We start from the raw sequence: 21,754 nt of genomic DNA on the forward strand, positions 1-21,754 counted from the left end.
TATTTATTCTCTTCCTCCCTCCTCTATGCATTTGGGGCCCCAGATCCCTTTTCCTGGTGAGGCACCCACCCCATATGTGCCTTAGTGTTGGCTGACAGCTCACAGCTGCCCTGCCAGTAACTGATGGGAAATGAGGGGCGGGAGAGAAGGGAGAGGGTGAGAAAGACTGGCATTTCTGTGGCAAGGGGGCCTAACTCTGTGGTGTAATTTATGCAGTTACCTGTGGGACGGGTCTGAAGCTAGTTTCCACTTGAGGCCACTCTCCTGCTTGTTTTTGTTTGCTTCCCTGCCCTGTCCTGTTTCCCTCACACCCTTCTCCTGAGAGCACTTCCTCAATAAATCACTCAAACAAGAATTCTCATCTCTGGCTCTGCTTCTGGGAACCTGACCCATGACACCATAGGTAAACTTCAGGAGGAACTACCTTGTTCGTTCCCTTACATCAAATTCCTATCTCCAGCTCTGCAGAGCTGTACCTGGAACACAGCAAACACTCAATACATGTGTTGAATGAATATGGGGAGAGCCGAGAGCCCAGAGTCTGTTATATAGCTAGACTCTGGGCACCCCTTCTGTCCTGGGCTAGTCCGGCCTGGAGGCATTGTGAGTCATAGCTGGTGGACAGCAGCTGAGGGGTTCAGAGATGGGGCCAGGCCTGGGACAGCAGCTCAGCACCTCCAACACACCCTCCAGGTGAGGCACAACTTGCAGTGAGGTTTCCTGGGAAAAGGCCCTCTAGGAAGATGCAGCATTAAGGGTGGGCCTGGCTGCACCCTCTTGGGCCCTCTTTGGGGTTTCAGAGATGTCGCCCTGAGTCAGATCTAGGGGATAGTACCATCCGCTCAGCCTAGCTATGTGCAAGAGGAATATGCATGTACTGGATTGATGTAGGCATGACCGAGTGTTCTTTCCCTTTTCACCTTCCAAGGGGGAGAAGAGGAATTTAAGAGAGAACATATAGTCCTTTTCCCATAGAATAGAGTCAGCACTTTCAGGTTTTGGGGGAGACAGAGAATGAGACTTGTTATCTGTCCTTCAGCTTCCTTGAGGATGTAGTCTGCTTGTGAGAAAAGTCACAAGTAGTCTACCTAACCGCTATGACCTCGAATCCTAAGCATAGGTCCTAGTCCGTGGCACGTGCCCCTAGGATGTCACTGAATATACCGAACTACTGTCATCTACACACACATCTGCGTTCCAAGCCGGACCAGTAGCATCTTGAGGGTGGGCACAGACTAAGAACCCCTGCCCACACCAGGCCGGGCCCACAGCCCGTTATGCCACTGGCTATTTTATACATCCTACTGAATACTTTTCTGAATCCAGAGCTAGCCCTGGCTTTGTAATGCAGTAGTGCCAGGATGAAGTTTAGGCCCTGGGCTCCTTTCTGGTTTCCTCTTGTATTCCCAGCCAAGTCCCACACACCAGCCCTACTCCAAGCTCTTCCTCACATCTGGGACATTCAGGCTGTGCCTGGCTCTTACTCTGCCTAGAGGCTCTCTCTCTCATCTACCCCCAATTCATCCAGCAAAGCCCTGCTCAACTTTTAAGTAGCGGCTCCACCGTTCCCTTCTCCTGGGCCCATGATCCCTTCCAGCAGCCCGCCCAAGGCTCAGAAAGACAGGGATGCGGTCATTCATCCACAAATGCATCCCCTGCGCCTGACCCAGAGCGGTCTTTGGGAAAGGTCGTTTCAGAGACTACTGTCAGCGGCAGCGTGCAGGGATGGGCTCCTCGGCGACCAGCAGCTGGTTAGCCCTGGCGCCAGCCTCAAAGCTAAGCTCTGTCCACCGGTCCTCGCGGTTTGACGGGACAGCCTATCCAAGCAGGCTGCTCACCCGGACTCTTGCTCCCCAGCAGTGCCCCTGGCTCGCCTTCATCATTCTGGACACCGGGGCTCCGGAGGCAAGGGCGTAGCCCCGGTCGCCCACGTCCTCGAGGTTCGGCACCGGGCACCCACACGCCCGACAAGGCCCACTCGGCCCTCGCCCTGGAGGCCTTCAGGTGCCTGGCGTCGGGCCACGCCGGCCGCCTGTGGGAGCAGTTGCGGCAGTTCTGGGTCGACCACTTCTCGCGGCGCTTCTCGCCGCGGCGCCCGCCGCTGCGCCGCATCTCCTCCATGTCCACCTTCTACCTGCTGGACCACCGGACGCGCCAGGCCGAGCTGGGCCTCAGCTACGGCGCGCCGCGCACGCGCCTGAGCGACGAGGACTTCGTGTTCCGCGGCGGCCGCTGGACAGCCGAGGGGCTCCCCCTGCGGTCGGGGTCGCCGCTGTCCCCGCCGACCATCTCGGGCTGGGAGCCGCCGGTGCAGCGGGTCAAGAGCCAGGTGTTGCTGGAGGAGAACAACTACTTGAAGTTGCAGCAGGAACTGCTCATGGACATGCTGACTGAGACCACGGCGCGCATGCACCTGCTGGAGAAGAAGCTGGACACCGAGGCCAACCCGACGGCGGCGGCGCGCGCCTGGCAGAGGAAGATGCGCAAACGCGAAGGCGCGAGCGGTGTGCTCCTGATCGAGCCGCGCGCTCTGGAGTCGCGGTGACGCAATAAAGCCTGGGCGGCGCACGCGCACTTCGCTCCTTGTCGGGGCGCGTTTGTGGGCGGTGGAGTGGGCCTGTCCAGGGCTCCCGACTGGCGGGTAGGGTTCGTCACTTAGTGACCACTGTGGACGGGTGGCTCAGCCAGCAGCCGGGCTCGGGAGGGCGCGATAGGGCCTTGGCGGAAGGTGTGTGCGCGGCCCGCTCGCTGGGAACGCGGGGTGGGAGCCGGACTTGCCATGGAGAGGGGAAGGGGCGCGAGGACGGCTAGCGGGGGGCAGGCAGTGGCATTCTTGTCCCAAGCGACCGAGGACCAAGTCGGGGAGGCCACGAAAGCTTGGGCGCTCGGTGATGGAGGGTGCGGTGAGGCGGGCAGGCTGACGGGGTCGGGGACCTTGCTCCTGGCTCCCTCTGACTTAGAGGCGCGGCGCGGGCGGGAGGGGTTTCAGCTTCAGTCCAAAGTCAGTGCGTTAGACTCGGCTTTCTCGAACGTGAGCGCAGCCGCTCCCACCTGGCTGTGTGGTATTTGGGGAGTCGCTTCTCTATTACAGGCCTGTCTTTTTCTCCTCCGTAGTCTCCCCCAGAGTACAAACAAGCATTCTCCAGGGCAAAACCTGTACACAGATAGGATTTGCTCCACCCACGTCGCTTAAAAATTTTGCATTCGTTGCCAACACTTAAGAATCCGGAGATTTCACATTAAATATCCAGATATCCTGTGTTCTGAAAAAGAGACTTGGCCACCACCTGGACCTCCATTCTGTCCAGCCAGCAGTTTCCTGAGCTGAAGTGTGGCTGTCACCTGCTGGTTGCTTCACTCCTTCCTTGTTGCAGGTGTCTGATTTTGATATCCTCTTAGATCCCTTCTGGATCAGTGTTCTTTCCCAGGACGTGGGGAGCCCATTTCCCCAGCCTCCATACGTAATACCACGAGGTATTACATAAAGTGCTTTGGGGATTGTATTGTACTTGTGATGACACTTGTCCTTTCAATATCTAACCTTTTCCCTGGAATAGACAGTGCATTTCTGCATCCACTGAAACTTGAGACTGGGGGTGGGGGGGACCCATCTCCTGAGGGCCATATGACAGTTGTGAGAGAAGTGGGTGTCCTGCCTCAGCCCAATTTTGTTTCAGGAGTAAACTAGGGATTACTAAACAACTACTTTGTGTGAAATTGTGGCCTTAAGCAGCAAAACAACACAAAACATTTCGTTAGACACAAAGTTGAGAAACATTTCTTCTTCGCAGTGCTTTTTCGTATTTTAATAATTATATATTTACATTAACATAGATTAAAGTACTTAAAATAGTTATAAGGGTGAAATAAATTCCCCTTTTAAAACAACTAGGAAAGCAGGGGGGTCTGGCGGGCTTAGTTGGAAGAGCAAGTGACTCTTGATCTCAGGAGTTTGAGCCCTGCATTGGGAGTAGAGACTACTTAAAAATAAAATCTTGGGGCATCTGAGTGGTTCAGTCAGCTAAGCAGCTGCCTTTGGCTTAGATCATGATCTCGGGGTCCTGGGATTGAGCATCACCACCACCCTCTAGCAGGGGGTCTGCTTCTCCCTCTCACTCTGCCCCTCCCCCCTTCTGCTTTCTCTCTATTTCAACTAAATCATAAAAAATAAGTAAATAAAATCTTTAAAATAAAATAAGAAAAAATATACACAGAAAAGGAAATGAGAAGGGAATCAAAATGATAGACTAGAAAAAAAATCAAACCCAAGAGACGGGACTAATGGAGAAACCAGAAGTGAAAGAAGCTAGACACAAAGGATCATGAATTTCATGTTTCTGTTTATTTTTATCTTTTTTAAAGACTACATGAGCAGGACATGGGGAGGGCCAGAGGGAGAGCGAGAAGCAGACTCCCCACTGAGGAGGGAGCCCAATGCGGGGCTCGATCCCAGGACTCTGGGATCATGACCTGAGCCAAAGGCAGATGCTCAGCCTACTAAGCCAGGACACCCCTACATGATTCTGTTTAAATAAAATATCCATAATAGGCAAATCCATAGAGAAAGGAAGCAGGTTGGTGGTTACCAAGGATTGGGGGGAGTGGGAAGGAAGGAGGGACTGCTTTGCAGGTGAAAGGTTCCCTTTTAGAGTGATGAAAAAGGCTTTGGAACTGTTTGGTAATGGTGGCACAACATTGTGAATGTTCTAAAAGCCCCCGAATTGTACGCTTTTTTTAAAAAAAGATTTTATTTATTTGACAGATGGAGATCACAAGTAGACAGAGAAGCAGGCAGAGAGAGAGGAGGAAGCAGGCTCCCTGCTGAGCAGAGAGCCCCATGCGGGGCTCAATCCCAGGACCCTGGGATCATGACCTGAGCCGAAGGCAGAGGCTTTAACCCACTGAGCCACCCAGGCACCCCCAAATTGTATGCTTTAGTGAGTTTTATGTTAGGCGAATTTTACCACCACCACAACAACAAAATTTCAAGGAAAGTGCTTTATGTAAAAACATGGAGTAAAAACTCTATGAGGTATGGGAAAATAGCCAAAATCATAACGGCGATCCAAGAATGCTTAAAGTTTAGGGAATATTGCTTTGGCCAAACTCCTTGAAAATAAATAGTTTAGAGTATCGGGCATGCTAGACCAGCAGCAGGCAGACAGGCAGCCCCATGTTTAGTGAAAGGCATCCAACTGGCTAAAGGGCCCGAAATAAATGGAGCAGGATGATATTTTGAGATATCTGACTTTGTTCTTTCTGCTCTGGAATTTCACCCCCTGACGAAGGCAGCCAAGCTCATTGCCCCCGGGAGGGAGGTGACAGAGCAGAAAGCAGGAACAAAGGACTCTTTGTGGCATTCCCCTCCTACAGCTCAGAACTCTCTGAGGATCAGAGCTTTGCAAAAATATTTTTGGGCTTGAAGAGGGAGGTCAAAAAGGCCACAGATTTGTCGACAGCCAGAGGGAAGATGAAGGGAAATGGGAGTAGAGAACCTGGTAGATCTTCCATCTTGGCTAAACCTGTCCTTTCTTGACCCGACAAGACTTTGCAGCTACTGCCCCATTTCTCCGCTTCCCTTTGTAACTAATCTCCAAAAAGTTACTTGTATTCACTGTCCTCAATTCCTCCCCTCCCTCTTTGCTCTTAATCCCTCTCTAGCTTAGGTGTCTCACCCTCCACTCCCCCCAGCCTGCTCTCCTCACAGATGCCATCATCCTCCAGTGTTAGTGACTTTGGCCAATTCTCCATCCTCCGTCTTGGTCCATCAGCCGCATTTCCTGCTCCTCCTCTTGGAAACACTGTCTTCTCCTGGCTTCCAAGGCACTGCCAGCTCCTGGGCACTATTTCCCTCCTCCCTCCTCATTCCTCAGTGTCGGCTGATTTTACTCACTCTTCACTTCCTTCAGGTGTCTGCTTCAGTGTCACCTTTTCAATGAGGTTTTCCCTAATGACTCTGTTTCAAGGAGTCCGTCTTCTCCCCCATCCCAACCAAAGCAGGACAATGGATCCTCCTTTCCTGTTTTGTTTTCTAACATCTGTAACCACGTGGCCTGCTGTCTGCTTTATTGTCAGTCTCCTCCACACCCCCATCCCGCACCACTAGGACGTATGCTCTATAGGGCTTTTCATTCTGTTTTTTTCCTGTATCTCAGTGTAGAACACTGAGTAGGCCTGCTCCACATATTTCTAGAATGCACAGAGGTCTACAGAGGCAGGCACCTGAGTCCCAGGGAACCAATGGTGTTTGGCCTTTGGCATTGTCCCAGATTTCTGATCCCCTCTAAGGCAAGAAAGGTGTACTGGATGTTTTGGAACTTTTGGTTCTGCCCGATCAGCCCACTCTGACCCCAGCCACAGCTAGGGTAGATAACTCCGTGGACACTGGCAGTGCCTCATTTCCAGCATCTACTATGGCTTTCTCCTCAGCCTCAGGAGCGCTCTCAACCCAGCAGGCCTAGGCTGGAGTGCAGGTGTGAATGCCTTCAGCCCATAAGGGGTAGGAGCCGAAATACACAGTATTGAATTTTCCTTCTGCCCTGTGTCATTCTCACTCCCTCTCTCCTGTTTCCTGGATTCATCTACCAAAATGAGCTGCACCCACGTTCTAGGCTCAGGCTCTGCTTTTACGGGAATGCAAGCTAAAACAGTGGGAAGTAGCCCTAGAAGGGAGACTGTGGGGATAGGAGTCTAGAACTATGGCAACAGTGACCTCTCACCACCATTGGCCAGTGGACTGGAGTGTAAGACTCTTACCTTTGGTTGATTGGAATGAGATAGAAGTTGAAGGGAGAGCTGGGCTTATGAAGTGGCTTTGGCACTCTAAAGGAAGGCAGCTGTAGCTACAAGGATTGTGGAGGTGGCTATTTTTCTATACCTGCTTTAGAAACTTTACAGAAAAAACGTCAGGCTCAGGTGAGCCACGTCAACGAAGCCCATGATATGAAAGCCAGAAAGTCTCCTGAAGCAACATAAGGAAATGCTCACTTTTGCATCGAGGAAGCAGAGCATGCTGACAATGAGGCCCACGATGGAATCGTAAGGGCAGCAGAGTTGCAGACAAGACCCATCTTCCTCAACAATTCTCCTGTGCTATAAAGTCAGGGCATCCAACCCGGGGTTGGAGGGGTAGCGAGGGAAGATAGGATCCTGAGGGGATCATGGGGATGTTTGGGTGGACATACCTAAGAATCTGGAGCTCTAGAGCCCCTGAATCCTCCTGGCCAGCAGCTGGTGCTCCCTTCCCCCTTGATAAAGAAAAGTAGCCTCGTTTTGCCTGGAGGCCATGCAGAGATCTCACCTGGGCTCAGTGTCTTATGAAATGATGCTAATCACTCTCTCGAGATCCCCTCTGCTCGTTGCCTCCGGACCAGCAACTAGAATTGGGTCTCAGCCTAGCCTCAGCAGTGAAGCACAATCCGTGATCTAGGAGGAAATAGTTCAGTCCCCCCAAAAAGTTGCAGGACAGGTCTAACCACAGGACCTAGGGGAGCACATGCAGGAATGGATCTTACTGATGGGGGTGGGATATCTAATATTGGGCAGCGAGTTGATTGATATGGGAGCATTTCACATAACTCAAGACCTAAAGTCCTGCCAAGAACACCCTGAGCTTATTCTAATGACTCCGGAAGTTTGGACACAAAGGGGGCTTCAGTCAATGAGCTGGAGATGCTAGGATTGCCTTGGGCGAGTTTTGAAGAAGGAGCCTGGAGCCTCAAGGGAGTGGGGATCTGAGAATGGGTTTGTTATATAAAACTGGGAGATTCACCATTTTTTCCCTTTTTTTAAAGATTTTTTAAAATTTGGGATGCCCGAGTGGCTCAGTCAGTTAAGCGTCTGCCCTTGGCTCAGGTCATGATCCCAGAGTCCTGGGATCAAGTCCCAGCCTGCTTCTCCCTCTGCCTGCCTCTCCCCTTTCTTGTGCACACTCTTTCTGACAAATAAAGAAAATATTTTTTTAAAAATTCTTAAAAAAAAAAGATTTTGAAAATTTATTTGAGAACATGAGCACTAACAGTGGGGAGGGGCAGAGGGAGAGGGAGAAGCAGGCTGCCTGCTGAGCAGGGAGCCTGATGCAGGGCTTGATCCCAGGATCCCGAGATCATGACCTGAGCCAAAGTCAGATACTTTTTGTTCTTCGGCAGCTGTCCAGAGGATTCTCCCTCTGCTAAGGCAGTAGGGGACGAGACAGTGAGGGGGCCATTGAGTCATCGAGAAGCTGTTGGTGGCTGACCTCTGTGGGCCAGAGTTGACAGAAGGAGATGCAGCCGTGGAATGAGGTTTCCTAGTGTCATTGGAAATGGTGAGATTCTCGAATGGCTTCCTTCCTTCCTTCCTTCCTTTTTATTTATTTATTTATTTATTTATTTATTTATTTATTTTTGGAGAGAAAGAGCACGAGCATGGGGAGCGGCAGGCAGAGGGAGAAGCAGACTGGGACTTGAGCAGGGAGCCCCATGCGGGACTTGATCACAGGACCCCAGGATCATGACCCGAGCCAAAGGCAGACGCCCAACTGACTGAGGCACCCAGGGGCCCTTCAAATGGCATTTAACTGTTTGGATGATGGTGACGTGATACTTAACAGAAGATAGAAGGGCATTCTTTTTTTTTTAAGCAGATTTTCATTTAAAAAAAAATTTATTTATTTGACAGAGAGAAATCACAAGTAGGCAGAGAGGCAGGCAGAGAGAGGGGGAAGCAGGCTCCCTGCCAAGCAGAGAGCCCGATGCGGGACTCGATCCCAGGACCCTAATATCATGACCCGAGCCGAAGGCAGAGGCTGAACCCAGGCACCCTAGAAGGGCGTTCTTAACCATACTTCGCAGCAAGATTGAGGCAGCCGCTGGGGGGTGTTGCTTCTCAGAGCTCTCTGGCAATGCCATTGTGTCCATAGGGGCAAAATAAACGGGCAGCTGAAGGAGGCAGAGAGTTAGCAGTAGAAGGGTTTGGGGAATAAGGACGAGAGACGCACCTGCAGAGATCTGACTGACTTGCTGTTAAAGTGCCTTCATTTACAGGTCAGGATTTAGACGCATTCTAGGGAAAGGCAGGGAGAGCCCCACACTGAAGTGAAGTTTCCACCACTGGAGTAGAGCGGCAGGTTTGACAACAGAGTAAGTTACAGAGAAACATTTAAAACTGCCGTCCGTGGGCGCCTGGGTGGCTCAGTGGGTTAAGCCGCTGCCTTCGGCTCAGGTCATGATCTCAGGGTCCTGGGATCGAGTCCCACATCGGGATCTCTGCTCAGCAGGGGGCCTGCTTCCCTCTCTCTCTCTCTCTGCCTGCCTCTCTGTCTACTTGTGATCTCTCTCTGTCAAATAAATAAATAAAATCTTTAAAAAAAAAAAAAAAAACTGCCGTCCGTGCATCCCTGACTATGTGGAGTGAGACACGTCCTGCCTACATAGCCTACCAAGGAGACCGGCCAGTATGAGACGCTGAGAAATGTGACTGTGAGGGAACAAATTCAGCCCGTTTGGGTGTGTCTCTGTTCAGGCTGCTATCAAAATTCCACAGACTGGGTGGCTTTTATGCGACCAAAATAGGCGAGAAGTTCAAGATCAGGGTGCCAGTGTGACCGGGTGAGGGCTCTCTTGCAGACGAATCTCTTCCCCTTGTGTCCTCACCTGGCGGAGGAGGGAAGCAAGCTCTCTCACGACTCCTAATCCCATCACAAGGGCTCCATGTCAGGACCTGCTCTAACCCTGAACTCCCGAGGCCTCACCTCTCAATGCCATCACATTGGGGGGTAGGGCTTCGCCATATGAATTTGGGGGAGCTGGGGGGACACAGTCCATAACAGGAGGCAAATGCCAGAATCAGAAGCAGAATCAGCAGGCAGCAGTGAGGAGCCCCAGGACCTGCCCCTCAACCCACGCCGCCAGTCCAGGTGACCGATGGCAGCTGGGCTGTAACAGCAGTCGGTAAAAACGCCCGGCCGTTCCATATGAACCAGAAGAGGAGAGATCCGGGGATGGATCATGGCGATGGTTGCACAATAGTATAAATGTAGTTAACACCACTGGACGGTACGTGGAAAAGTTCTGGAGACGGTCAGTTTTTTGTCCCGTGTATCTTACAGCCAGAAAAAGGAGGAACACGTGGTGTGTAGAGATTAGGGTCCAGAATGGAATATTAGCCAGAGGATCATGCACAACCTCGAAGAGGAGAAACAGCCTATCTGAAAAATAGTGTCTGTCCGGAAGACAGCCTGCAATTCCCAGACAGACGTGCTTTCGAGAACATGTGTAGGATCACAGGGGAGAGGAGCAGACATGACCCCTGCACGAGCACAGACAGCAGTCCTGTGTCCAGGGGGGCCGGTGCACTAGCCTCACGCTGGCTAGGATAGGACTGTATACCACCCCACCCCACCCCGCTTTCCAAAGGGGACCCAGCCTGGGCTGGGTGTTTCCCACACAACCAGCTGCTTGCCTGGTGTCTGGGAGTGAAGTGGCCACAGCCTCACACCAGCGAAATTTCTACTTGTCCTGCTTCCATCTGGCTCCATGCCCCACAGCTGTCACTTTACACTAGCTCTTGCCTCACCGTCAGTTCTGATGCAGGCGTGTCTTCTCTGCTGCTCCGGGGACCACTCCTAACAGTGGCCTGTGCTGCTCCGGGGGCCACTCCCCCCCCCCCAAGCAGTCTGGGAGGCCATCTGCCAGCAGCACCTGGCCTGCTGCCCGCCCTCAGGCATGTCCAGAATAAGAAGGAGCACACTCAGAAGCCTGTGCCCAGAATGTCCCTTGTGCAATCTGCACACACATGGGACAGGATACCACAGAAGCCTGTGGCAACCAGAGGGGACTGGGGAGGGAGCAAAGGCCCACAGAACTCGCATGGTCACCAAGAACAGTGCTGTCAGGGAGAGAGGAGGCCTCGCAGGGGACCCTGGGGACCAGGGTGGGCTAGAGCTGCCCCTGGCACTGCTGTCCCTGGAGCCACAGAGCAGGAGCCTTGGCCCCTTCCCCCTTGGGAGCCACCATCAATGGCCTGTCTGTTGCTTTCTGTCCCCTCCTAATATATTTAGCTATACCGTAATATTTCCTACTCAGTCTGTTTTCAACTGGTCCGTGTCCTAGTTCTGATCAGCCAGGGCTGAACTGAAGTCCCGGGACAAAGCAATGTCTTGGGGATTCTGTGGGCTCACTGGGGGTGGGCTGGGTGTGGACGTTTGACACCCATGTCCTGGGGCTATGCCAGCGGGTGCACAACTCTCCTGAGGAAAGTGCAAGGCCAGTCAGTGGCTTGGTGGTGTGGATGACTGTGGAGGGGGGCCTGTGCATGGCCAGAGAAGTGAAAACATGGGCCTAGGGAGCATGAACCCTCACATGCTGGGCAGGCCTCTGAAGACACACATTAACTGGTCACAATGTATGGGCATTAATTGGCTCCAGGTTTTCAAATAAACTAACTGAAACAAACAAAACCACCAACCCCAACCCCCAACACATGAGACAACTGGGGATAAATGAAAACAGACTGATGATATCACAGAATTGTTCAGTTTGTATAGGCATGATATATAAGGGTTACATTTTGTGTTTTTGAAATCCTTATCTTTTGGGGCACCTTGGTAGCTCGGTCTGCCTTCGGCTCAGTTCATGATCTCAGGGTGCTGGGATCGAGCCCCACATCAGGCTCCCTGCTCAGTGGAGAGCCTGCCTTTCTCATTTCCCCTCCCCCTTGCTTGTGTTCTCTCAAATCTTTTTAAAAACAGTAAAATAATAAAATCCTTATGTCTTGGAGAAAATTAGTGGAATACCCTTAGATGAAATGCTAGGATGTCTGGAATTTGTTTCCAGGTGATCTAGGTAGTGGGCAGGGGAAGTGGGTGGGGGTACAGATGAAAAGATAGGGTTATAAGCTTGATTTTCGAAGCTGGTTGAGGGCTTACCATACCATTCTTTCTACTTGTATATGGCGGATATTTTCTGTAATAAAATATTTTCAAAAGGATCAGGGCACCTGGGTGGCACAGTGGGTTAAAGCCTCTGCCTTCGGCTCAGGTCATGATCCCAGGCTCCTGGGATGGAGCCCCACATGGGGCTCTCTGCTCAGCAGGGAGCCTGCTTCCTCCTCTCTCTCTCTGCCTGCCGCTCGCTCTGCCTACCTGTGATCTCTGCCTGTCAAATAAGTGAATAAAATCCTAAAATATATATATATATTTTTTTTTTCAAAAGGAAAAAAAGAGAAGCCTGCATTTTCCCTGGAACCGTTAAAGAAATCTGATTAGTCTTAGAAATCTCCCCGCACTGGCTTCCTCCGCAGGCTCCACCAAACTGGCAAGGAACCCATCATCTCAACCGTAAAAGAACAAACTTTTCCAGAGAACAGGAGGAGAACACGTTCCTTAGCACACGCCAGTATAGCTGAGAGCAAACCGTGTCCCAAAGAAAGCCACAGGCCATTCTCACCAGGACAACGGAAGCAATTAAATTAGCTAGTAATAAAAAGATAACTGCAAAAAAAAAAAAACCAAAACCCTGCAAATTATTAGCAAATCAATTTCAGCAGCATATTAAAAGGATGGTGTATCATGATCAAGTTGCATCTATCCCAGGAATACAGAGATGAATTAGTGCTAGAGAATCTATAAATAAGGCATGTAAACAGATTAAATGAGGAAAAACCGTATAATAGATGCCAAAAAAGTATTTGATATTCCACCTGAAAAAAATTCTTTTTTTTTTTAATATTTTATTTATTTATTTCACAGATGGAGATCACAAGTAGGCAGAAAGGCAGATAGAGGTGGGGGGAGCAGGCTCCCTGCTGAGCAGAGAGCCTGATGCCGGCTGGATCCCAGGACAGTGGCATCATGACCTGAGCCAAAGGCAGAGGCTTAACCCACTGAGCCACCCAGGTACCCCTCCACCTGAAAAAAATTCTTAACAAAAACCGAGAAATAGGAATTTCTGACTATATGGAATATATTGGGATGCCTGACTGGCATAGCCGGTGAGGCATGTGACTCCGGACCTCGGGGTTCGAGCCCCACGCTGGGTGTAGAGATTGCTTAATAAAATCTTGAAAAAAGAGAGATCACCCAAGAACTTATATTGTTTTAAAATTTTTAAGTACTGTTTATTATCTCATCCTATTTTGTGAACAATTAACTGCAAATACTCAAAGTGTATAATTTAGGGACGCCTGGCTGGCTCAGTCAGTTGAATGTCTGAGTCTTGATTTCCGCTCAGCTCACGGTCTCAGGATTGTGCAATCGAGCCCAACGCCGGGCTCCACGCTCAGTGGGAAGTCTGCCTAAGAATCTCTCCCTCCCTCTCTCCCTCTGCCCTTCCTCCTGCACCTGTGCTCTAAAGATATAAATAATTTTTTTTTAAAAAACCCAAAGTGTATAATTTAACAAGTTCTTATGTATTTCTATACCCATGAGACCATCCACAATCAAGACAATGAACGTATTCATCACGCCCCCAAAGTTTCCTCATGCCCCTTAAGGGGCACCCCTGCCCTCCTCCCCCTGCCCCAAGGCACCACTGATCTTTTTATCATTATAGATGACTTTTCAGTTTCCAGAATTTTCTGCAAATGGAATCATACAGGATGTACTTTTGAAAGTCTAATTTCTTTTACTCTTCCGAAGTATTTCGAGATTTATCTATACCGTTAGACACATCGGCTAGCCTTTCTACTAGGGAATAGTATTCCGTCCTGTGGAAATATCACTATGTATCCATTCCTCTGCTGGCGGAAATTTGGATTGTTCCCAGTTTGGGGTTAATCTAAATAAAGCTGCTATGAACATTTGTGTTAAAGCCCTTGTGTGGACATGTGTTTTCATTTCTCTTGGGTATGTTAACTCTGTTTCAATTTTTGAGGAAGCCAGACTGTTTTCAGAGGTGACCACACCATTTACATTCTCACTAGCAATGTGTGAGTGTTCCGGTTTTTTTCAAAGCTAAGTTCATACTCGTTACTTTATGGGTTGGGGGGGGGGGGGTTGTTTGTTTTGTTTTTTAATGTACGAGAAATCTCAAAGATCACCAACTCTCTTTGGGGGCACCTGGCTGGCTCAGTCAGTAGACATGCAACTCCTGATCTCAGGGGTTGTGAGTTTGGGCCCCACATTGGGTGTAAATATTACTTAAAAATAAAATCTTAGGGGAGCCTGGGTGGCTCAGTGGGTTAAAGCCTCTGCCTTCAGCTCAGGTCATGATCCCAGGGTCCTGGGATCGAGCCCCGCATCGGGCTCTCTGCTCAGCGGGGAGCCTGCTTTCTCCTCTCTCTCTCTGCCTGCCTCTCTGCCTACTTGTGATCTCTGTCTGTCAAATAAACAAATAAAATCTTTAAAAAAAAAAAATCTTAGAGGGGTACCTGGGTTGTGCAGTTGGTTAAGCGTCTGACTCTTGGTTTCAGCTCAGATCATGATCGGGGGGTGAGGTCAAGTCCTGTGTCAGGCTCTGCAGTCAGCGTGGAGTCTGCTTGCGATTCTTACTCCCTCTGCCCCTTCTCCCTGCACCCTCTCTCTCAAATAAATATTAAAAAAAAAAATCACTAGACCCTCTAAGGCTATGCTTATGGAGATTGCAGAGAAAATCCAACAAACTCTATACTAATTAAGGTTTAAAAAAATTGTGTGCACATTTACGTGTTTCTGAATGCAAATGTATAAAACAAGATAGGTATGGAGATGGGGCTCAGGCGCTTAAGCATCTGCCTTTGGCTCAGGTCATGATCTCAGGGTCCTGGGATCGAGCCCCACATCAGGCTTCCTTCTCCCTCTCTGTCTCTCCACCTCCCTCCTCCCCCCAGCTTATGTACTCTCTCTCAAATAAATAAAACGTTAAAAAAAAAAGTGAGTATGGAGAAGTCCAGCTGCACCTCTGTCCCATCTAGCCTGATAGGATACCCACTAGGTAAACGTATTTTCTTTTTTAAAGATTTTATCTATTCACTTGACAGAGCACAGACAGGGAGAGCAGCAAAAGGAGAGGGAGAGCAGGCTTTCTGCTGAGCAGGGAGCCCGATGCAGGGCTCCATCCCAGGACCCTGGGATCATAACCTGAGCCAAAGGCAGGCGCTTAACAGACTGAGCCACCAGGTGCCCACTCTTCATTCTTTTCTTCTCTTCCCTTCTTCTTCTTCCTCCTCCTCCTCCTCTTCTTCTTCTTCTTCTTCTTTTCTTCTCTTCTTCTTCTTCTTCTTTTCTTCTCTTTTCTTTTCTTCTTCTCCTCCTCCTCCTTCTTCTTCTTCTTCTTCTTCTCCTTCTTCTTCTTCTTCTTCTTCTTCTTCTTCTTCTTCTTCTTCTTCTTAATAGTAGTATTGTACCCTGGATGAATGTAGCTTGATCTATTCCTCTATGAATTCAAAGTTTTTTGTCTGTTTTTGGTTTCTTTTTAAAACATCGTGAAGTTCACATAACAGAATTTACCATCTTAACCATTTTTCAGTGTACTACTCAGTGGCACGAAGTCCTTTCACATTCTTTGGCAACCATCCCCACTGCCCATTCCAGAACACTTCATCTTGCAAAATGAAATTCTGTCCCCATTTCAGCATCAACTTCCCAGTCCACCACCCTCTCCCCACCCCCTGGCAACCACCGCTCTACTTTCTATGATTTTGACTATTCCAGGAGTCTCATATAAGAGGAATCATATAGTACTTGTCCTTTTGAAGGTTCCTACATACTGTAGCATGTGTCAGAATGTCAGAATGCTTTTTATGTCTGCATTATATTTCCCATATGCTACACCACATTTAAAAAATCCAGCTTTCATGCAAATTACCATTTTTTAAAAAGATATTTTATTTATCTGATGGAGAACAAGCAGGGGGTGGCACCAGGCAGAGAGAGAAGCAGGCTTCCTGCTGAGCACGGAGCCCGATGTGGGGCTCCATCCCAGGACCCTGAATCATGACCCGAGCTAAAGGCAGACCCTTAACCGACAGAGCCACTCAGGTGCCCTGTTTTGTTTTTTAATAGTTGTTCTGATGGTCATGAGGCGGTGATATCTCATTGTGCTTTTGTGTTCCCTGTCTTCTATTACAACTAATACTGCAATGAAAAGCCTTGTGTATAAGGTGGGATGCTCAGTGTTGCCCATGATAATAGAAATACTAAATAAAAATGCACTAAGATGTGATGTCTCACCTGTCAGATCAGCAAACACACAAAGGTCTGCCACATACTCTGTTGGCAAGGCTGTGGGGAAGCAGGAGCTCACTAAGTTGTTGGGAAATGCCAAATGGTACAACCCCATCATATCAAGATCTGACAACATGTAGCAAAATTGCAGGTGACTTTCCCCTTTCATCAAGCAATCCCGCTTCCCAGAATCAGACGCACACGTTAGTATAAACAGCCCTGAGATGAAGAGTCTGGGTAGTTACTGTGGATGACTTCCTTAGAGTCCCCTTGTCCCCTTTGTGTCCCTTTCTCGGGTGGGGTTCTGAGGTCATGTGCCCCCCTTCAGCCCTCTTATCCTGAATCCAGCCCCAGCTGGGAGAGTGTCCTGACCAGGCTTTGCACCCATGAACTGGACAAACTCTCCTGCAGGCCTGTGCTAGAGGAGGGGGTCTTGGTAGGCAATGTATAAATCCTTCTCTCCTCGTCAGGAGGGTAGTTCTCAGACGTTCTGTAAAGTGGCCTGGAATGTCCTGGGAGGCGGAGCGGGGAAGGACCACCTCAGCAATGCGGAGTTGTGTTAGCTCTCTCTCCTCGCCTGGTCGCGCTCCTTACCGTATCATTTCCCAAAGCAACTCCCCCGCAGGCTCTGCTTTCTGGGGGACCCAGGCCAAATCAGCTACAGAACAGGCACTCTCCGTCAAATGAGTACGAGCTTGCCCATGTTTCAAACAGTGTGTTTAGGGGCGCCTGGGTGGCTCAGTGGGTTAAAGCCTCTGCCTTCAGCTCAGGTCACGATCTCAGGGTCCTGGAATCGAGCCCCGGATTGGGCTCTCTGCTCAGCAGGGAGCCTGCTTCCCCCTCTCTCTCTCTGCCTGCCTCTCTGCCTACTTGTGATCCCTGTCTGTCAAATAAATAACGTCTAAAAAAACACAACAGTGTGTTTAGTGTTTAAAGAGCAGGGTTTAAAACGAAAATCCGGAGTCCTCACCCCGCCCCAGTGCAATGCCACAGAAGGAACAGGTGAGAACAGTTTCCAAGCCCTTTTTTCAATGCAGGAGCCAGCAAGCCAGCAAGCGGAGGACCTCGGGCTGAACTCACCTCCCCAGGTACCGCCCTCCCGTCCGCCTTCCCGGGTTTCGGGAGGGGATCGCGCGCCCCCTGCTGATCACGCGGGGCCGGAGCCGCCGGTGCCTCCCGAAGGGGTACACTTTCCTCTGCGCTGCTGGGGCTGGGCGTGCTCTGCACTCTCCCGCTCGCGAGGCTGCAGCCGCCTCCCTGGGGTAGCTCACTCTCACCAGGCAGGAGCCCAAGTCCTCTCCCCGCGATGCCCCGTGCCCCCGAAGTGCGCCCCCCCCCCCACTGCTTTCCCTGGAGCTTGAAGGGGCCAGGGCCCCCCAGCTCTCCCACAAGCTGGAGTGGTGGAAGCGCTTGACGCGGGACTTGGACCCGACCTGGAGTCCAGGTCCTCTCTGCCCGCTTGCTGGATCTCTGCGCATCTCTCTGAGTCTGTTCCTTGGAGATTTGGGACTGCTGAAAGGCCCCATGGGACAGAGATGCAAAGCACCCAGGAAGGGGGGAGGGTGCTGACTCGGAAACAGCCCTTGAACCCAGCTGCCTGAACTTTGTGCGCTCCCCATTCTCCTCCCGGAACCCAGGCCCCCAGCTCCTGACTGTCACTCCCCGAAGTGCTTCTTTCTGCTCAGTTGGGAAGTTCCTCACCGTCCTCCCTCCCACTGAGAGTGACTCTGTCCTGCCCTTGGACTTGACCACCGACTGCCTGTGTCTTTCCTTCTAGCCCAGGACCAAGCGATGTCTTACCTAACTCAGACTCATTTGACTCTGTAATCACACAATTATCTGCCAAATGCCAGGACCCAACAACTACGTGTTGTGTGTGTGTGTGTGTGTGTGAGAGAGAGAGAGAGAGAGAGAGAGAGAGAGAGAGAACACAAGCTGGGGCAGCAGCAGGCAGAGGGAGAAGCAGACTTCCTGCTGAGCAGGATGCCTGACCCAGAGCTCAATCCCGGGACCTTGAGCTCATGACCTGAGTCAGAGGCAGTCTCTCAATCGCTTAACAGAATGAGCCACCCAGGCGGACCCCTCCTCCCCCAACAACTCCATCTTATCAGTTGGCAGAGTCAGCCCTGACTGGGGAAAACCCAGAGGAAGGATGTGGAAGGGGGGAAGGGAAGGGCTTTGGTGCAGTGTTACCGATGGGGCCAGTCTTTCTGGGGATGCTGCTGCCCCTCCCCTGGTTGACTGATTGATTGATTCATTGATTGGGCAGATCCTGGCAGAGGTAAAGCCTGCAAAGGCTAAATGAAACTTGTCGATTCTACCAAGCAGGTGCTCTATTTTTACAGCAAGAGGCATTGCCTCTTCCAGGTGTGTATATAAACACAGACCCCCCCTGCCCCCAACCCAGGATGGTCATTCCTATAGTTCATGGAGATTTCCGGTTCTTTTTCTAGGACCATGGGGAAGTTTCATTTCCTGGCCTCTTGAAGAAAGATTTGGCCATGTGACTTACTTAATGAATGAGCTGTGTGGTCTGAGCTGTGAGAAATCAAGTTTGTCGTGTAAAACTCCTGAGACGTGGGGACGTTACTGCAGCACTTCCTAGCCCATCCTGCCTAATGCTCCTAACTCCTTTCTGGCACAAAACAGAATACAGGCAAACTAGCAAGCAGGTAGGCAGATTATTGTTTCCTTTGAGACCATAAACCCTGAGAATCTAGAATTTATTCTCGAACAATGAATGGCAGGTCAAGTTGTCTTCAAATCGAGGCTGGCACTCCATACTGTGGTGTGAGCTTATCTGCTCTGGCCTGGAGGCCAAGGTCACAGTCCTTCAGTTAGGACTGGTGGGTTCATTGTACTCATCTGCACCGCATGCCTGGGACTCTCTGAGCCTTCAGGCCATTCCACACCACCCCAGAGAGAGCCTGCTTCCCCCTACCTCCAGCCCCATTAGTCAAGCCTCATCCCCATCCTGTATGGTCTTCTGTCTCATATTCCCAAGTGGATGGTCAACAATGGTTGCAGCCTTCACGATACTGCCATCCGCCCCAGCGTGTGTGTAAGGGGAGAGGGTGAGCTCAAGTAGGGCAAGTGCAACTCCAATGGGAAAAAAGTAACTTGGTTTTTGACTTGTGAGCACCCCCTGCTCTGAGCCCTATTTCTATTTTTTTTTTAAAACATTCAATTTATTTATTTGACAGAGAGAGAGCAGGAGAGGGAGAGGGAGAAACAGGCTGCCCGTTGATTGGGGAGCCCAATGCAGGACTCGATCCCAGGACCCTGAGATCATGACCTGAGCCACCCAGGTGCCGTGAGCCCTATTTCTACTAATGGTGAATAGCAAACTTACTCTTTAATGGTGACAATCTCTCTGAATTTATTTTAGTCTCTTCTGGGTCTTCCATCTTTCAAATGTCCTTCCTTTCCCCCACGTCATCCCTGTCCCTGGCTTCTCTGCCACCAGACCCCTGACTGTTTGGGTCCCACCCTTGCAGAGGGAGCCCCTTGCCCAAGTTCAGGGATCAATCCTGACTTGTCTAACTCAATCCCAGCAGAGCCATCTCCCTGCCCTTGGTTGGCTGGGACGGAGCAAGGGATACAAATTCTGACCCAGGGTCAGATGGGAGGATATCTACGTCCCCTTGTGGTATGCTGGAAAAAAGAAACACAGGCAAAGAAATGGAATTTGTTATCCAAACCTTCCCGGGAAGAAAAATCCAGGCCCAGACGCTGTCTCATGAACACAAAGAGTAGAGGAGAGAGAGGAACACTGACCATTCAGTTCCTTTTCTGAGGCCAGCATAGCCCAGGACAGAAAGTTGGCAAACAGATTACAAAAGAAAGTCAGAGACCACTAGGCCAGGTGAATATGGACTTAAACATCCCTGTCAGGTATTAGCAAATTGAACCCAATGTTATATGAAAGGGTAACATGTCGTGACAAAGCAGGATTTATTCCAGGAATGCAAGGTTGTTTTAATATTTGAAAATTGGCCAGTGCATGCTTCTGTCACTGTTTCCCTGCAGATTACAGAGCTGTAAGCACCTATTCAAAATCCTTACATGGGTTTCACAACATAGTACCTTTCCGACTTTAGGAAATTATATGACACCCCCTCCCCTCCCTGCCATGCAGGCTCTGAGGCAGCCCATCCTAATCAGATGCTTTTGTTAATGCTTCTGCAGCAGAATATAGAAAAGATTCTCACCAAGCAAGATGAGTCAAGACTGCAAATAGCCTCGGGGTGCCTGGGTGGCTCAGTCGGTTAAGCATCTGCCTGTGGCTTGGGTCATGATCTCAGGGTCCTGGGATGGAGTCCCACATCGGGCTCCCAGCTCGGTGGAGAGCCTGGTTCTCCCTCTCGCTCTACTGTTCCCCCTACTTGTGCTCTCTAGCTCTATCAAATAAATAAATAAAATCTTAAAAAGAAAAAAGGCTGCAAATATCCTCGTATTAGCTCAGGTTAAAGTCCTGCTGCTGAATGAATTGGCCTCAGACTTAGCAAAGCCAAAACATCTTTCTGGTTTTCAAGACTTTGTGAAGTTGGGGTTGAAGATCAGAGATTTTGGATATGAACTGCTCTTTAATTTTGGCCAACCCTTTTGATACTTTAATTTGAATCTCTCTGACTACTTGTGAGAACTTTGGGCCATTTATGTGTCTTGTTTTTCTTACTTGTCTGTTAAAAATTGCATATTAGGGCTTTTAACTCTTTGTCTTTCACAATTTTTTTTTTTCTTAAGTAAGCTCCATGCCCAGCACACAGCCCAATGTGGGGCTTGAGCTCACAACCTTGAGATCAAGACTTGAGCTGAGACCAAGAGTCAGACGTGTAACTGACTGAGCCACCCATTTGCCCCACATTTCTTTTTTTTTTTTTATGATTCAATAATTCTATACATTAGAGCTCATCGTGATAAGTATACTCTTAATCTTTATCTAATTTCTCCTATCCTTCACCTACCTGGCTCTGGAAACCACCATTTTGTTCTCTGTATTTAAGAATCTGGGTGCTGGGACGCCTGGGTGGCTCAGTTGGTTGAGTGACTGCCTTCTGCTCATGTCATGATCCCAGAGTCCTGGGATGGAGCCCCGCTTCAGGCTCCCTGCTTGGAAGGGAGCCTGCTTCTCCCTCTCTCTCTGACCCTCCTCTCTGCTAGTGCTCTCTCTCCATCAAATAAATTTTTAAAAAAGAATCTTTATTGTTCATCTCTTTCTTTTCTTTGTTCATTTGTTTCTTCAATTCCGCATATGAGTGAAATCATATAGTGCTCGTCTTCCTCTCTCTGGTTTATTTCACTTAGCATTGTACCCTTTAGGTCCATCCATGTTGTCACAAATAGCAAGATTTCATCATTTCGTGTGGCTGAGTGATATTCCATTAGATAGACAGATAGATAGATAGATCAATCACTCTTCTCTATCCATTTGTCTATTGATTATTGGGTTGCTTCCATATCTTAGCTATCTTATTGAACTAGTATTTTTGTTTTCTTTGGGATAATACCAAGTAGTGGAATTACTGGGTCATATGGCACTTCTATTTTTAACTTTTTGAGGAAACTCCATACTGTTTTCCACAGTGGCTACACCAGTTTGCATTCTCCCCAACAGTGCATGAGGGTTCCTTT

General features: G+C 49.7%; 1 protein-coding gene across 1 annotated transcript; it reads left to right on the top strand.

Annotated features, from left to right (window-relative positions):
* Positions 1 to 623: 623 nt before the first annotated feature.
* On the top strand, positions 624 to 2,568 carry CBY3 (chibby family member 3). Its single transcript, XM_032846845.1, has 2 exons — positions 624 to 693; positions 1,858 to 2,568. Exons 1-2 carry the CDS (start codon positions 644 to 646, stop codon positions 2,543 to 2,545), a joined length of 738 nt encoding a protein of 245 aa, XP_032702736.1. The 5' UTR covers positions 624 to 643; the 3' UTR covers positions 2,546 to 2,568.
* Positions 2,569 to 21,754: the final 19,186 nt, after the last annotated feature.

Source organism: Lontra canadensis, unplaced genomic scaffold, assembly GCF_010015895.1.
Source record: "Lontra canadensis isolate GAN:19392208 unplaced genomic scaffold, GSC_riverotter_1.0 scaffold181, whole genome shotgun sequence".
NCBI classification, from domain to species: domain Eukaryota; kingdom Metazoa; phylum Chordata; class Mammalia; order Carnivora; family Mustelidae; genus Lontra; species Lontra canadensis.

Coding starts and splice junctions, on each gene's coding strand:
- CBY3 (XM_032846845.1), top strand. CDS start 644: ATGGGGCCAGGCCTGGGACAGCAGCTCAGCACCTCCAACACACCCTCC. Junction 694..1,857: donor ACCTCCAACACACCCTCCAG/GTGAGGCACAAC, acceptor CTTGCTCCCCAG/CAGTGCCCCTGGCTCGCCTT.